General features: G+C 52.9%; 3 protein-coding genes across 3 annotated transcripts; 2 read left to right on the forward strand and 1 right to left on the reverse strand.

Annotated features, from left to right (window-relative positions):
• Positions 1-2,403: 2,403 nt before the first annotated feature.
• Positions 2,404-3,943, forward strand: N7515_010232 (Major facilitator superfamily domain general substrate transporter; the record flags this gene model as incomplete). Its single annotated transcript, XM_056670975.1, has 3 exons — positions 2,404-2,562; positions 3,036-3,453; positions 3,843-3,943. The coding sequence occupies 3 exons, from the start codon at positions 2,404-2,406 to the stop codon at positions 3,941-3,943; spliced, it is 678 nt and encodes a 225-aa protein (XP_056517348.1).
• A 4,746-nt stretch (positions 3,944-8,689) lies between these two features.
• N7515_010233 (Major facilitator superfamily domain general substrate transporter) lies at positions 8,690-9,754 on the reverse strand (the record flags this gene model as incomplete). Its single annotated transcript, XM_056670976.1, has 3 exons — positions 8,690-8,790; positions 9,180-9,597; positions 9,635-9,754. The coding sequence occupies 3 exons, from the start codon at positions 9,752-9,754 to the stop codon at positions 8,690-8,692; spliced, it is 639 nt and encodes a 212-aa protein (XP_056517349.1).
• A 4,481-nt stretch (positions 9,755-14,235) lies between these two features.
• On the forward strand, positions 14,236-14,700 carry N7515_010234 (uncharacterized protein; the record flags this gene model as incomplete). The annotated part of the gene is made up of 1 exon (XM_056670977.1): positions 14,236-14,700. One exon carries the CDS (start codon positions 14,236-14,238, stop codon positions 14,698-14,700), a length of 465 nt encoding a protein of 154 aa, XP_056517350.1.
• Between the last annotated feature and the right edge of the window lie 2,018 nt (positions 14,701-16,718).

Consider the following 16,718-nt stretch of genomic DNA (forward strand, 5'->3'; position numbering starts at 1 on the left):
GGGGTGCACCTTTCGTACTGACATTCATCTCAAAACCAAAGTAAAAGCTGAAAGATGGCTAGGCAGAGCACTCAGAGCAGCCGCAGACCGGAGAGGAAGATGAGTCGTTTGGGTCTCATCGTGAATGCATCAAACAACATGCTATGTGGGCCAATGGCTCGGATAATTACTGTTTGGTTCCTCGATAACTGATTCATATACACAGTCCGACCGTATTAGCCGCCTGATGGTCGCTTGGCTTGAAGTAAGTTATATCCTGCTTTCCGGCGTACTGGCTATAGGCGTTGTCAAAACGAAGTCCTCTAATTACGACAGTAACCCAAGCCAAATGCAAGCGAAACGCAAACGGCGAACGAAGCCAAAACCTGTCACGCCAGCCTGTTTCCCATCCATCTGCCGTATTTTGCGGTCAGTTGCTGTTGTTACAAAGCATTCGCATTCAGCATACTTGAATGTCTTTCCGGACACTTTGGCCGCCTCTTGCCGTATAGTGGGATTCTTTGTCGTCTAGTTCCGCCGCTCATTCTTCGTTCTGCACGATTGTGAGCATATTCCAAATCTCCTAGCCCGACTCCTCGTCTATCAAGGCTGGATATTCGCCCTGTTTGGCAAGTTATGAGCTGGCAGACTTTGCAGCGGAACTTTGCTTTTCATCCCTTTACAAGTTGACAACATGATACCTATATGTCAAGCACCAACCATCCCATCTCGTTCACATCCTGGCTCGGCCAATCCGATGATTCCGATCGCTTCATTTCCGTTTACTCTTCAAGATCTACAAGTACAAGACCAACCCAGGGCCTGCGGCCCAGCGACTCAGCGAGAGCTACTACCTTTCTAAATAAAATAGTTATCAAGGAAAATCATGTGTTAAGTTGGCAGTATCCACCTAAGCAGACCCGTGGTAGGCGAGCTTCCCGTCAACTGGCAAGCCTCGCGCCAACTGGCAAACTGGCGTGGCTCTATTGCTACGAGGCTACCATTCACGAATTGCCCACTGCGACAAGTAATTTCTAATGTTCAGCTGTCTAATGTAACATTCATTCCCAGGCCACGTAAGATGGATGACCTAATGGGACAAGACCAACCCATTGCACGTGAGACTCATTGCCCCAGACATTTCTACTAGAGCTCTCCTCTCCGTAATCTAACAGTTAGCACGGATGGTTTCTCACACATTTGTCGAAGGAATAATCCAGTCTCTGTCACCTTGCCGTTCGAACAAGCCACTGACATGGGCAAGAAACCGTTCTGTTCGCCCACTTGCTCTTGTATAGACCAGGAATCTGGTAAATTTAAATGGCGGATATAGATGCTCCGACGATGTATGAGGCATTTGGTCATAATGTACTCCGTAGGCTGAGAGTCTATTATCTTAGTATCATACGCGGAATGGGGGTTTGAATATAGATATCGTGAATTCAACTCAAGGATAATTATCTCCAAGAATCAGGAGTAAGACTGTAGGTCTATGTACATTCATCCATACACCAGGCGGCCAGAAAGTCAACACCTATGCTCAAGGCAAGTGAGCACAGCTTATATCATGGAAGTCTCCACGGCCGATACTACTGCCCCCCTCGCTTACACCCAGGCAACTGAGCCGCAGCTGCCATGCACCAGCCGCACCTCGAAACAAGTCGCTTTCTGGCACGTTGCCACGTTTGACGAAGACAACGGAGAGTCGGATACGATACAGGAATTTCCGCGGTTGACTCCGACTCCCACCCGGCACCGGGGGCACCATCTAGCGGCACCGAAATGCGGCTATGAAGGGCTTGGCGTTCTGTCAGGGGAAGGAGCTCTCAGCAAGGCAACCATTTCCAACTTCCCCTCGTTAGGGTCAACACAAGCACGACCCGGGTCGACCCCCCAATCTCCTTTTTGCCACTCCACACTCTCCACGCGGCACGCATGTTCTTCTCCACCTCCTCAACCAGCATGGGATTTATCGACGTGAAGTCAAGATCGGTTGCCGCTATTGACAACGTCGTCTTCCATGCTTCTCGAAGGTACGCAGTCCCGTTGAGACCTGACTTGGTGAGTGTGGGAAAGCCCATTGTCCCTTCCCGAACTATCCTGACCAGAGTCATCTTCCCGACCACAGTCCGCGACCGACTTTCTATCCGGCTCTCGGTTCACGGTTGGAGTTAGGGCGCCTGATTGGACGAAGACAAATATTCCAGCGCCATCGTAGGGGTACCCGCCTAGCACGAGGATCTATCCCCAAATTGTCGAAGCAGTCGACGGTAGGGCAGCCCCACGCACGTCACGTCACCTCACCAGTAGGGGGACAGGCTTCTTGGCCCCTTGGGCCTGTTGAGTGGTGCCGTGTTCGACTTTCCGCCAACAAATGCCTCCTCAAGTCGATGTCCCTTCCAGTTCACGAACGAGAAAATCGCAATGATCTGTGGCACCTCGTGGCTAGTGCCAGTGGAGGGAGCGGAGGCCCCCTGCCCGACGGTTTGGGTTTGCATTGATCAGCATGGTGCAGATCAGCGACGGGCCGCCCAAGCATTCAGTTCGAACATTCTCAACCATCTCGTCTACAGACCCAAGGCGGTATGCGCGCCGGTAGACCTCAATGAATGTCTCGCGCGGAGTACGGGAAGTCGTCAATGTTCCACCATGCCTTTTTTTCGTCGTTAACGACCTGGCATTGGGATGCCACCAGAGCGATGCGACAGGGTCTAAAGGCGTCACGTCATCACGGCGATGTCGACGCATGATTTGACGAATCCAGATTCCAGACCTCCACGATCTGCCGAGCCCGGGACATTATCGGAAGAGGACTGGGCAGTCAATAAGCCCGGTGATAACGGCTCCTATCACCGACGTGGGTTGAGGCCGTGTGTGCAGGTTCCCTCCACGCGAAATCATGACTACCTGGATCCGTCCCTTCAAGATGTCTTTGACTGAGCCGATCCTCTTGACACTTTCTCCACTGAAAATAAGGGCATCACTGAAACCACTCATGTTCATCCAGTCGCTCTCGCTCGTGTATAGCCAGTGGGGCTTTGAACACTTGAGAAAAGGGATTGGCGTTCATTCCAATTCTGGTCGGCTATGTGATCGCATGGGTGTCCTTTTTTCCTGCGACCAAGCGCAACATCCAAGAGCGCAGGGACAACCCGGAAAGTGAACGGGCTCAATACGAGTCCCGTCTGTGGTGGTTGCTCTACACAGCCCCCTGCCTCCCAATCGGGTTGATTGGATTTGCCTGGACTAGCTTGCCGCAGTGCCACTGGATTGGTACCATGATCTTTGCCGCCATGATTGGTATTGCCAATTATGCCATCTACATGGCCACCATTGACTACATGGTCCGTGCCTACGGACCGTACTCTGTTTCCGCCACTGGTGGTAATGGATGGGCGCGAGAGTGCAGCTTCGCCACATTATCTGGGTTGTCGTCCAACCAGGGAGGACTCCCATATCGGGGTGATCGTCTTGGTACCCGAAGAACTCTCGAAGCATGGATCCGATGACCCTGGAGTTCCCGCCCTTCTTACCCTCAGACAGAGGGGGCATATACGCTTCTACGGGCTCGGAGACGACGTATGCGGGCGGCACATCATCGGGCAGGATGAACCAGGTCGTTTGCGCTGCACAATCTGCCAAACTCGCAGAGACTATGCGAGACTATGAGGGGATGCCTGAGCAGTCAAGGGTAGGGCAGCGACCACTCCCATCACCGGCATCGGTCCCGGAATAGAATGAGCCTTTTTCAGAGTCTCTCCCTCTCCATCTTCGGCTGCGACCAAGGAACAGATCTGCAGCAAGTTTCGTCGGCGTGGCAAACACTCATTTATGGAAGAGGCATCGGCTACTGATGACAATAGCCGACAACAGTGGGATGCCCTGGGGAACCCGAGAGAACTGGGAGAGAGCGCTGGCGTGGGCGTGGGGCCCGGCGGGCGCAGAGGGTGCTTGCGAGACATAGCAGCATCGCGAGAGTATTTCTGCGCAACTTCGCAGAAGGGCGTGGACAGAACACCTCTCGGTCCGAATTACGGACCGAGCAACTGCGACGGGATGTATTTCTATGGACGGAAAAGGGGTCAGTCGGCTGATCACACATATTGCTCTGCATCTGGGTTGAATGGGGGCAGACGTACCTACATCAGATGAGTCTAGCACTCTAGCTGATGAAGTTCTCCGACGAGGGCTTCCGCGGGAGCGCGGTTGGCCATTCCGAGCACTCGAATTGCCGTTGGGTGTACTCGGATGGAGCGAGGCCAATCGTGTCGAGTCCTGCCATGAGCTCACTGTCACATCCTTCGGACCTGTCACAACTCGTAGCATAAGCTGCTGTGTTTTGCCGGTTTGCTCATGAGGCGACTGGGGACCCCGGTGACGACCCAATGTTCAGGGCGTGGGGAAGCCATGCCAAAGCTGGTCATGCCATGTGTCTCGCTAGCAGTGAGGGTGTCATCGCATCGCATGATGTCTCGAATCTCGCGCTCGGATTGTCCACATCCGCATGTCAGCGTCGCTCTCTGATGATTGAGTTGAACAGTGTGTTTACCTAGGCTTGGTGATAAAAGCTCATCACGAGTGATGAGCCTCTCAGGCAACTGTTGCAAGTGCCGGAGGAGTCTATCATCTGCGTTGTCGTCGAAGAGCACTCGAAGCCTCGCCATCCATTTGTCCGACTCAGTGACTGTATTGGGTGTCTGCATCTTCCATGCCTCTTCAGCCTTTTGAGCTGTCGTGAAATGGATGAGGATACGGAAGACACCTTCCGCAACGTGATACGGGACCTTGTCATGCTGAGGGATACCACGCACAGAGACCCCAGGAGTCAATGGGAAGCTCGTCGACGGCAATAAGGGGTGTCAAGGTGCCCGCTCTAAGCATGCATTTGAGCAGTAAGTGACGAGCACTCGCCGTTGGGGTCTTCCCACCGATCCCCAATCGGTGGCCGTTTCGTATCCCGGTTGGAGGGCTCGGGGCTGCTCGAGGTAACGTCCGGCATGGTGACTATCTGACATGTTGGCTCCGCCATCGATGCGACCCAACGGTGCTCATGGGCAAGACGTTGGATCTCGAAGGGGAGAATCCGTTCCTCGTGGCTCGCCGAAAAGGTAACGATGGCTCCTCGGTGTCCGCATCGTCTGCAGTCGTCAGTATCAGCTTTGGTCATCTGAAAAGAGATGAAATGGGAGGAAGAGAGATGGGACGGAAAAAGAAGGCGGGATCCTTACCAGAGTGACGAGGGGTTGACGCCCCCTCGAGGCAGCCAAGGAAAGTACTCGCTTGAAGCCCTTGATTTGGTACTCGGACTTCATGGGGCGCCTCATCAATCGATTCCGCCCATCAGACCAATTAGGAACCTCGTTGTGGCGGGTATATTGATTGGGCTGGGGGTGAAGGTTGATGGGGGATGGTGGGATTGAGAAAGGGGAAGATATAGTGAGAGGGAGGGAGGGCACCACAACGCACGGGAAAATTACGAGACGAGCAAACCGCAAGAGCAACCATGGGGGGGCACTGAATATGGCGGGACAGCCTTGCAATGACATAAGCGCTTGCTATTCTGGATATGAATGGATCGTTGCAGGCGAGCGCATTGGAGGGTTGTGGCACATTGTGCTGTGCGGCTCCGTTGCAGGTCACACTTCACCACTAAGCTTCCGGTTCGGGTCACACTTGACGACGACATCATATCCATTGGCCTTCGTTTCTCGGTTGGTCTTCTCCCATTTTCACTCCGGCATCTACCTACACGACACGTGGGATTATGGAGTGTCCTGGGTTGACTGATGGGTTTGCTAATCGATCAGACCAACTACAAGAGCCAAGGAATGGGTTTGGTCAACCATCAGTTATGACAAAGTGAAATGTGTACCGATGAGTCGTGGGGTGCGCTCTTCGTACTGACATTCATCTCAAACCCGAAGTAGAAGCTGAAAGATGGCCTGTCAGAGCACTGAGAACAGCCGCAGGCCGGCGGGGGAAATGAGTCGTTTGGTCCCATGGTGAATGTATCAAACGACATTCTACATGCTGCAGGGGCCAATGGCTCGTATAATTACTCCTTGGCTCCTCCCGTGGCAACTGATTTATATACACAGTTCGGCCGTACCTATTAGCCGCCTGTGGATGGAGGCTTTACTTGATGTAAGTCATATTCTGCTTTCCGGCGTACTGGCTATAGGTATTTTCAAAATGAAGTCGTTGAATTACTGTCGTAATTCAAGCGAAATGCAAGCGGCAAACGAAGCCAAATCCTGTCATACCAACCTGTTTCCCATCCATCTGCCGTAATTTGCGGTCGATCGGGCACTGTCTTGACGAAGTATTGCGTTACGCCTGGGCAGCATACTTGAATGTCTTTCCGAACACCTTGGCCGCCTCTCCGTTAAGAACAGGAAACCATATACAGTGGGCTTCCTTGTCAGTCTTCGTCTCGTAATTCGCCAGATTTTGCGTCTCATTCTTCGTTCTACATGATTGTGTGCTTACTCCAAATTGGCAATGTTCCGTTAGAAAAGTTTAAGTGGCAGACTAAGACCTAGGTACACAGGACTTAACATACGTTTCCCGGTAAACTGCAGTGCCTAGTGTAGCTGGTTCTATCTATGACCTTAAGTACTGAGGTGGGCAGCTCCTGGCGACAGCTGGCCAAGGTGTTCAGAAAGCCTGGAGACATTCAAGTACCGATGCTGCCCAGGTGTACCTATGCGGGTACTTTGTTGAAACAGCGATTGACCGCAAATACGGCAGCTGGACGGGAAACAGGTTTATGTGACAGGTTTTGGCTTCGTTTGCCGCTTGCATTTCGCTTGAATTACTGTCATAATTGGAGGACTTCGTTTTGACAATACCTATAACCAAAACGGCGGAAATGCACAATACGGCTGGAATGCAGGATATGACTTACTTCAAGTAAAGCGTCCACGAGGCGACTAATATGGCCGAACTGTGTATAACGAGTAATTATACGAGCCATTGGCTCCTGCAGCATGTAGAATGTTGTTTGATGCATTCACCATGCATATGATGTCGTCGTCAAGTGTGACCGGCAACGGAGCCTCACAGAACAATGTGCCACAACCCTGCGATGCGCTCGCCTTAAGCGGTCCGTCGATGTCCAAGATAGGAAGCGCGTATGTTGTTCCAAGGCTGTCATATTCAGTGCTCCACATGGTTGCTCTTGCGGCTTGCTGGTCTCGTATTTTTCACGTGCTTAGTCGTGCCCTCCGTCCCTCTCACTATATCTTCCCCTTTCTCAATCCCTCCATCCCCCATCAACCTTCATCACCAGCCCAATCAATATACCCGCCACAACGAGGTTTCTAATTGATCTGATGAGCGGAATCGATTGATGAGGCGCCCCATGAAGTCCGAGTACCAAATCAAGGGCTTCAAGCGAGTACTTCCCCCGGCTGCCTCGAGGGGGCCTCAACCCCTCGTCTCTCTGGTAAGGACCCCGCCATCTTTTTCCATTCCATCCAAATTTACCCCTTTCATCTCATTCCGCCTCTTTTCAGATGACAAAAGCTGATACTGACGACTGCAGACGATGCGGACACTGAGGAGCCATCGTTACCTTTCCGAGGAGCCACGAGAAAGGCATTCACCCCTTCGAGGTCCAACGTCTTGCCCATGAGCACCGTTGGTTCACTGTCACATCGATGGCGGAGTCAACAAATGTCGGATAATCATCATGTTGGACGTCATCTGGAGCGGCCCCGAGCCCTCCAACCGGGCTACGAAGCGAGTTGCATCCTCGTGGGACGAGTGCCCGTCACTTACTGCTCAAATGCTTGCTTAGAGCAGGCACCCTGATGCCTCTGATCGCCATCGACGAGCTTCCCATTGACTCCTGGGGTCTCTGTGCGTGGTATCCCTCAGCATGACAAGGTCCCGTATCACGTTGCGGAAGGTGTCTTCCGTATCCTCATCCATTTCACGACAGCTCAAAAGGCTGAAGAGGCATGGAAGATGCAGACACCCAATACAGTCACTGAGTCGGACAAATGGATGGCGAGGCTTCGAGTGCTCTTCGACGACAACGCAGATGATAGACTCCTCCGGCACTTGCAACAGTTGCCTGAGAGGCTCATCACTCGTGATGAGCTTTTATCACCAAGCCTAGGTAAACACACTGTTCAACTCAATCATCAGAGAGCGACGCTGACATGCGGATGTGGACAATCCGAGCGCGAGATTCGAGACATCATGCGATGCGATGACACCCTCACTGCTAGCGAGACACATGGCATGACCAGCTTTGGCATGGCTTCCCCACGCCCTGAACATTGGGTCGTCACCGGGGTCCCCAGTCGCCTCATGAGCAAACCGGCAAAACACAGCAGCTTATGCTACGAGTTGTGACAGGTCCGAAGGATGTGACAGTGAGCTCATGGCAGGACTCGACACGATTGGCCTCGCTCCATCCGAGTACACCCAACGGCAATTCGAGTGCTCGGAATGGCCAACCGCGCTCCCGCGGAAGCCCTCGTCGGAGAACTTCATCAGCTAGAGTGCTAGACTCATCTGATGTAGGTACGTCTGCCCCCATTCAACCCAGATGCAGAGCAATATGTGTGATCAGCCGACTGACCCCTTTTCCGTCCATAGAAATACATCCCGTCGCAGTTGCTCGGTCCGTAATTCGGACCGAGAGGTGTTCTGTCCACGCCCTTCTGCGAAGTTGCGCAGAAATACTCTCGCGATGCTGCTATGTCTCGCAAGCACCCTCTGCGCCCGCCGGGCCCCACGCCCACGCCAGCGCTCTCTCCCAGTTCTCTCGGGTTCCCCAGGGCATCCCACTGTTGTCGGCTATTGTCATCAGTAGCCGATGCCTCTTCCATAAATGAGTGTTTGCCACGCCGACGAAACTTGCTGCAGATCTGTTCCTTGGTCGCAGCCGAAGATGGAGAGGGAGAGACTCTGAAAAAGGCTCATTCTATTCCGGGACCGATGCCGGTGATGGGAGTGGTCGCTGCCCTACCCTTGACTGCTCAGGCATCCCCTCATAGTCTCGCATAGTCTCTGCGAGTTTGGCAGATTGTGCAGCGCAAACGACCTGGTTCATCCTGCCCGATGATGTGCCGCCCGCATACGTCGTCTCCGAGCCCGTAGAAGCGTATATGCCCCCTCTGTCTGAGGGTAAGAAGGGCGGGAACTCCAGGGTCATCGGATCCATGCTTCGAGAGTTCTTCGGGTACCAAGACGATCACCCCGATATGGGAGTCCTCCCTGGTTGGACGACAACCCAGATAATGTGGCGAAGCTGCACTCTCGCGCCCATCCATTACCACCAGTGGCGGAAACAGAGTACGGTCCGTAGGCACGGACCATGTAGTCAATGGTGGCCATGTAGATGGCATAATTGGCAATACCAATCATGGCGGCAAAGATCATGGTACCAATCCAGTGGCACTGCGGCAAGCTAGTCCAGGCAAATCCAATCAACCCGATTGGGAGGCAGGGGGCTGTGTAGAGCAACCACCACAGACGGGACTCGTATTGAGCCCGTTCACTTTCCGGGTTGTCCCTGCGCTCTTGGATGTTGCGCTTGGTCGCAGGAAAAAAGGACACCCATGCGATCACATAGCCGACCAGAATTGGAATGAACGCCAATCCCTTTTCTCAAGTGTTCAAAGCCCCACTGGCTATACACGAGCGAGAGCGACTGGATGAACATGAAAATAAGGGCATCACTGAAACCATTCAGTAGAGAAAGTGTCAAGACAATCGGCTCCGTCAAAAACATCTTGAAGGGACGGATCCAGGTAGTCATGATTTCGCGTGGATGGAACCTGCACACACGGCCTCAACCCACGTCGGTGATGGGAGCCGTTATCACCGGACTTATTGACTGCCCAGTCCTCTTCCGATAATGTCTCGGGCTCGGCAGATCGTGGAGGTCTGGAATCTGGATTCTTCAAATCATGCGTCGACATCGCCGTGATGACGTGACGCCTTCAGACCCTGTCTCATCGCTTTGGTGGCATCCCAATGCCAGGTCGTTAACGACGAAGAAAAGGCATGGTGGAACATTGACGACTTCCCGTACTCCGCGCGAGACATTCATTGAGGTCTACCGGCGCGCATACCTACACTGGCGCTGGAATATTTTTCTTCGTCCAATCTGGCGCCGTAACTCCAACCGTGAACCGAGAGCCGGATAGAAAGTCGGTCGCGGACTGTGGTCGGGAAGATGACTCTGGTCATGATAGTTCGGGAAGGGACGGACAATGGGCTTTCGGACTCACCAAGTCAGGTCTCAACGGGACTGCGTACCTTCGAGAAGCATGGAAGACGGCGTTGTCAATAGCGGCAACCGATCTTGACTTCACGTCGATAAATCCCATGCTGGTTGAGGAGGTGGAGAAGAACATGCGTGCCGCGTGGAGAGTGTGGAGTGGCAAAAAGGAGATTGGGGGGTCGACCCGGGTCGTGCTTGTGTTGACCCTAACGAGGGGAAGTTGGAAATGGTTGCCTTGCTGAGAGCTCCTTCCCCTGACAGAACGCCAAGCCCTTCATAGCCGCATTTCGGTGCCGCTAGATGGTGGCCCCGGTGCCGGGTGGGAGTCGGAGTCAACCGCGGAAATTCCTGTATCGTATCCGACTCTCCGTTGTCTTCGTCAAACGTGGCAACGTGCCAGAAAGCGGCTTGTTTCGAGGTGCGGCTGGTGCATGGCAGCTGCGGCTCAGTTGCCTGGGTGTAAGCGAGGGGCAGTAGGATCGGCCTGAAGATCTCCATGATCGAAGCCGTCCTGACTATGACCGCGAGATTTCAACTCTACTTTCATGAAGCCCACCTTGTTGCTCGCAGCGGAAATCGACCAAGAACCTAATCCTTGTGTTGACTTTCTCGCTGCCTGGTGTATGGATGAATGTACATAGACCTACAGTTTTACTCCTGGTTCTTGGAGATAATTATCCTTGAGTTGAATTCACGATATCTATATTCAAATCCCCATTCCGCGTATGACACTAAGATAATAGACTCTCAGCCTACGGAGTACATTATGACCAAATGCCTCATACATCGTCGGAGCATCTATATCCGCCATTTAAATTTACCAGATTCCTGGTCTATGCAAGAGCAAGTGGGCGAACAGAACGGTTTCTTGCCCCTGTCAGTGGCTTGCTCGAACAAGGTGGCAAAAACTAGATTATTCCTTCGACAAATGTGTGAGAAACCATCCGTGCGAACTGTTGGATCACGAAGAGGAGAGCTCTAGTAGAATGTCTGGGGCAATGAGTCTCACGTGCAATGGGTTGGTCTTGTCCCATTAGGTCATCCATCTTACGTGGCCTGGGAATGAATGTTACATTAGACAGCTGAACATTAGAAATTACTTGTCGCAGTGGGCAATTCGTGAATGGTAGCCTCGTAGCAATAGAGCCACGCCAGTTCGCCAGTTGGCGCGAGGCTTGCCAGTTGACGGGAAGCTCGCCTACCACGGGTCTGCTTAAGTGGATACTGATAACTTAACACATGATTTCCTTCGTAACTAACTTGTTGAGAAAGGTACTATCTGTCGCTGAGTCGCTGGGGCGCAGGCCCTCGGTTGGTCTTGTACTTGTAGATCTTGAACAGTAAACGGAAATGAAGCGATCGGATTGGCCGAGCCAGGATGTGAACGAGATGGGATGGTTGGTGCTTGACATATAGGTATCATGTTGTCAACTTGTAGGGGGATGGAAAGCAAAGCTTGGCAGCAAAGCTTGCCAGCTAATAAGTTGCCAAACAGGGCGAATATGCAGCCTTGATGGACGAGGAGTCGGGCTAGGAGATTTGGAATATGCTCACAATCGTGCAGAACGAAGAATGAGCGGCGGAACTAGACGACAAAGAATCCCACTATACGGCAAGAGGCGGCCAAAGTGTCCGGAAAGACATTCAAGTATGCTGAATGCGAATGCTTTGTTAAAACTTAAACAGCAATTGACCGCAAATTACGGCAGATGGATTGGCGTAGGGATGGGAAATAGGTCAGTATGACAGGTTTTGGCTTCGTTTGCCCTTTGTATTTCGCTTGTATTTGGCTTGAGTTACTGTCGTAATTTGAGGACTTCGTTTTGACAACGCCTATAGCCAGTACGCCGGAAAGCAGGATATAACTTACTTCAAGCCAAGCGACCATCAGGCGGCTAATACGGTCGGACTGTGTATATGAATCAGTTATCGAGGAACCAAACAGTAATTATCCGAGCCATTGGCCCATATAGCATGTTGTTTGATGCATTCACGATGAGACCCAAACGACTCATCTTCCTCTCCGGTCTGCGGCTGCTCTGAGTGCTCTGCTGAGCCGTCTTTCAGCTTCTACTTCAGTTTTGAGATGAATGCCAGTACGAAAAGTGCACCGCACGAGCCATCAGGACACATTTCACTTTGCCGTAAATGACGGTTGAATAAAACGACTCCGTGACTCTTGTAGTTCGTGCAATCGATTGGCAAACCCACCAGTCAACCCAGGACACTCTATAATCCCATGTGTCGTGTAGGTAGATATGCCGGAGTAAAAATGAGAGAAGACGAACCGATTGAGGAAAGGAAGCGGGTGAGTTATCCACCTACCTAGCTCGTTAGGCCCTTGTCCAAGATCTGAAGACCAAAGAGTATGATGTCGTCGTGAACTGTGAGCCGCAACACAGCGAGCCGCAACGCAGCCTCACGAAAGCAGAATGTGACACAACCCTCCAATGCGCTCGCCTTAAACAATCTGTTCATATCCCCGGCGGGTCTAGGTAAGATCAATCGCTTAGTCGTTCCAAGGATGGCATATAAAGTGCTTCTCTCACTTCATCTTCCCCTTTCTCACTCGATCCCTCATCAACCCTCTTCCCCAGGCCCATCCATATACCCGCGACAACGAGGTTTCCGATTGATCTGATAGGCGGAATCGATTGATGAGCCGCCTCATGACGTCCGAGTTGAAAATCAAGGGCTCCAAGTGCTTCCTTCCCTCGGCTGCCTCGCTGCCTCGAGGGGGACTGGACCCCCCGTCGCACTCCACCTGTAAGTATCCCGCTATATCTTTCCGTCCTTTTTCAATTCCTTTCACCTCTTTCCATCTCTTATGCATCACCCCAAATCTGCAGACTATCTCCATGACGAAAGGTGATACTGACGACTGTAGACAACACGGAGACTGAGCAGGCATCTCCTGCTGCCCAGCGATCCACGAGGGACGGAGCTGCAGTTGTTCGCAGCCTCGAAGATAGGCATCCCAAACCGTCCCCAATGGAGGTCGAGTGCCATCGAGATTGCATTGAAATCGACAGAAGGCTCTATAGCAAGTACCAGGCGCTCGTCCGACACGGCTGTCAATCCAGTTATGTGATCTCATTGCTTACTTCTTTGGCTCCCTAGCTCCCTAGGACATCCGATGACCACCGCTGGTCCACGGTCGAGTCGATGAACTTCGCCCGGTCATCGACGACCCAGATGGCTACACAGGCTCACACCACGCGGCCCAAGGCCGAAGAAGAGTAAGGCCCCCAGTCTTCCCAGGTGCTCCTATTCGCACCTTGCACTTCGGGCGGTTTTTAACAACTCAACATCTAGGCACAACGTGACCTTTATCCAGAGGCCTCACTTGCCGTCACCGTGAGACAGGAAGAGCTGATGAGTTCTTCCACCCACCCAATGTGTCTCGTCCTAACGGGGCCTCGCTCCACCTGAGTACTTGGAACAGGAATCCAAGTACTCCCCTCCGCCATTGGATGAAGCATGAAGAAAACCGGCCCATGGCCTAAACCATGAGCAACAACGCAATGATGGTGTTGCGCCCTTGCTTCTTCGCATACTCTGGGGTTCCTCTTTGCTTCGTGTGCAACGCCTAGTTGCATCCTCGCTCGGCTGTAGGGCACGGTCATTTTCCTCGTCCATTGAGGATAACACGTGTCCTCCGTGACATACGGTGGCGTGTGAGCATGCACCAAGGGAATTTGAACCTGCAGTTGCTTCGCTTCCAACATTCCTGTCGTGGTCTCTTGGTAAGATGGTGTTCTTTTCACGTACCATCGCGCCTTTGAGTGTACTGTGCTGTTGAACTGCATCATAGGCCTCGACTCTTGTCGGTCAGACCGCCAATCATGGGGTGGTCGCTGCCAGCCGCGTGGGATGGCGGTCGTCGCTGACTGTCTGACAGGGCCTCCGCTGATGGGGGTCCTCGCTGCCCTACCCTTAAAGCGAGGTATGTCTCCAGCAGAAAGAAATATTCCTCGGTCAAGTTGGTATAGCTAACAAGCCATTATCAACAGATGAATGCGGCTGTCGAAATTCTTCGTGACTCCAAGAGCCGGAGACGGCTTGATGCCCAATTGAATGGAAAGCGCAAGAGAGCTCGTGCTCCTGGTGAATTTTCGTCTTCCTGCAGCGGGCGGGCAAAGAGAGAGCGCCGCTCCGAGTGCCCCTCTGAGCGCCAATTTCAGGACCAATCTCAGGACCAATCTGAGCGCCCATGGACTAACTACTGGGGAAGCACCTTCTTCCCGCAAGAATCGTACATGCGCAGCCACGGGGCCGGGGCTGACCTTGGTGAAGAAGCTATCAAGGCTCAGGAAGAACTTCTCAAGGAGCAGATGCGTGATCGCATGAAGCGCAATATTATTCGCCTGATGGGGGGTAGCTGTGGCCCCGACTTTGACACTTTTCTTGATTGGGTCATAAACAATAGCATTGACGAGATGGAAATTGCTCAGTCATCTTCGCATAGTCTGGGATAGTCTCCGCGAGCTTGGCAGATTGTGGAGACGCCATCGACAAGCTGCCATAGGCGGGCGATGCTGTCCGCTGTCCTGGTTGATGGCTGCGCGAGCAGCCCGCACAGTGTTGCGGGGAATGGGATCGTGGCTTGGCAATCAAGCCATCAACGCCCAATTTCGCTTCAATTAAGCCCCTCGCCGGTGTCGATGTTCTCGTCACCCTATGTCCGTGGGTCTCGTCCGCGTACAATGGTTCTAACTTACCAAGTGCCACAGACGGACGAGGTTGTCCTTAGCCACTTCATCAAGTTGGCGGGACTTCGCTACACCCAGGCTTCTCTCCTCCACTAATGGGTGGGGGAGAGCCCGGATGACGTTGCGAGGTTGCACACTAGACTGCAACCTATGCCGGGGATGGCAGTGGTCCCATCGCGCGTGCGCAAGTCACACCTATTCCACGACCCGACAATCCTCGACCACTCACCCCCCACGTGGTGTTCGCCGCCTTCCGCCAGGTCAGTCTATGCGACTACGGCCCCTGGTACAAGATGGCCAACGGCGAGACTGCAACGTCACCCTAGACGGCGTCGCTGCCGCACCGTTGATTGCTCAGTCGTCTTCGGATAGTGTCTCGGGCTCGGTAGTGTTATGGTCGAAGGTGGCCCCGATGTCTCTACTGTCCGGAGGCCTCTGTCAGCGTCATCGACATCTGGGTTTCGGGGGGGTTCATTCGGGAACGAACCTGCGAAGATGTTGACCGCAAACGCGTGCTGCCTCTGTTCCTGTCTCATCGGTGGAAGTGATGCCCCCCCCCCCCAGACTGAGGAGACGACGTGTGTGGGGCTGCCCTACCGGGTTCAGCTTGTCGCCTTTACAAGCAAAAGGCATCGACTGCTTAGGCAATTTGGGGATGGCGTCTCGTGCTGGGCTGCTGCTATGACAATTGATCATCGCTCCCGCTGCTGCCACCAAGGGCAAGAAGCCCAAGGCGCAACAGCGGTTGAAGCTGTCTCTGAAGCTAGAAGTCCAGACTGAGGCCTCCAGCTCCAAGCATTAAGTCTTGTGAGAAGTCCCCGGCCCTGCAGGGCCCCATCTTCTCCCACCATCTCAGACGTGTGGTCCCCTAATCTTAGGATGCACAAGCACCTGGTGCACACTGAGATAATATGCAAGACGCGAAAAACCAACACTTCCCCGACGCGAAATGTGAGGATCGGTGCCAAATGGCAATTCCACACATAAAACGCTACATCTCATAGCTCCTGGAGTTGACGGATCTCTGATGTCTTGCATGTGTGGAGCACCCCCTGGAATCAAGGAGATTATAGACTGGCGGGGGTTCGTGAGAACGGATCAGGGAACTTGGAATGGTTGTCTGACTGAGACGGGCTTCTTCCCTCAGCCACACTCTTGGCATCATGGCCGTTTGGCCGTATTTTGGTACTGCTAGAAGGTGCTCCCGGACTATACCGGACCCCGGTGCCGGATGGCAGTCGTTGTCAACAAAGGACTCTCGGTTGGCCTAGTCAAACGTGGCAACGTGCCAGAAAACCGATTGTTTCAAGGCGTGCCGCGTGGCCGGTGCATGATATAGCTGCGGCTCAGGTGCCTGAGGTGTCAGTGAGGGCCAGTATGAGTCTGTATGACTCGGCCAGCGGTGATGGGGATTCCATCTAGATTGTGCTTTTGAAGTCCTTCATGCATTCCCATGTTGTTTTCTCGCTGCCTGTTGTACGAATGAATGTACATAGCGCTCTATTCTTGGAGATAATTATCGTTGAGTTGAATTCACGATTCCATATTCAAATTCCCATTTCGCAGAATCACACTAAGAGAAAAGGCTCTCAGCCTACGGAGTACAAATGCCTCATATGCCGTCTTATCATCTATATCCAACTACCATACTAGGTACTCACCAGCTTCCTGGTCTGTGCAAGAGCAAGACCGGGGGCGAAGAGAACGGTTACTCGCCGAAGACGGCTGAGCAAGGCAAGGAATTGTACAGCAACACACCAACATGTGCACCAGCCAATTCTCTA

The sequence above is a fragment of the Penicillium bovifimosum genome (genome assembly GCF_028826915.1).
Source record: "Penicillium bovifimosum strain IBT 22155 chromosome Unknown utg000008l_segment0_segment0, whole genome shotgun sequence".
Classification (NCBI taxonomy): Eukaryota; Fungi; Ascomycota; class Eurotiomycetes; order Eurotiales; family Aspergillaceae; genus Penicillium; species Penicillium bovifimosum.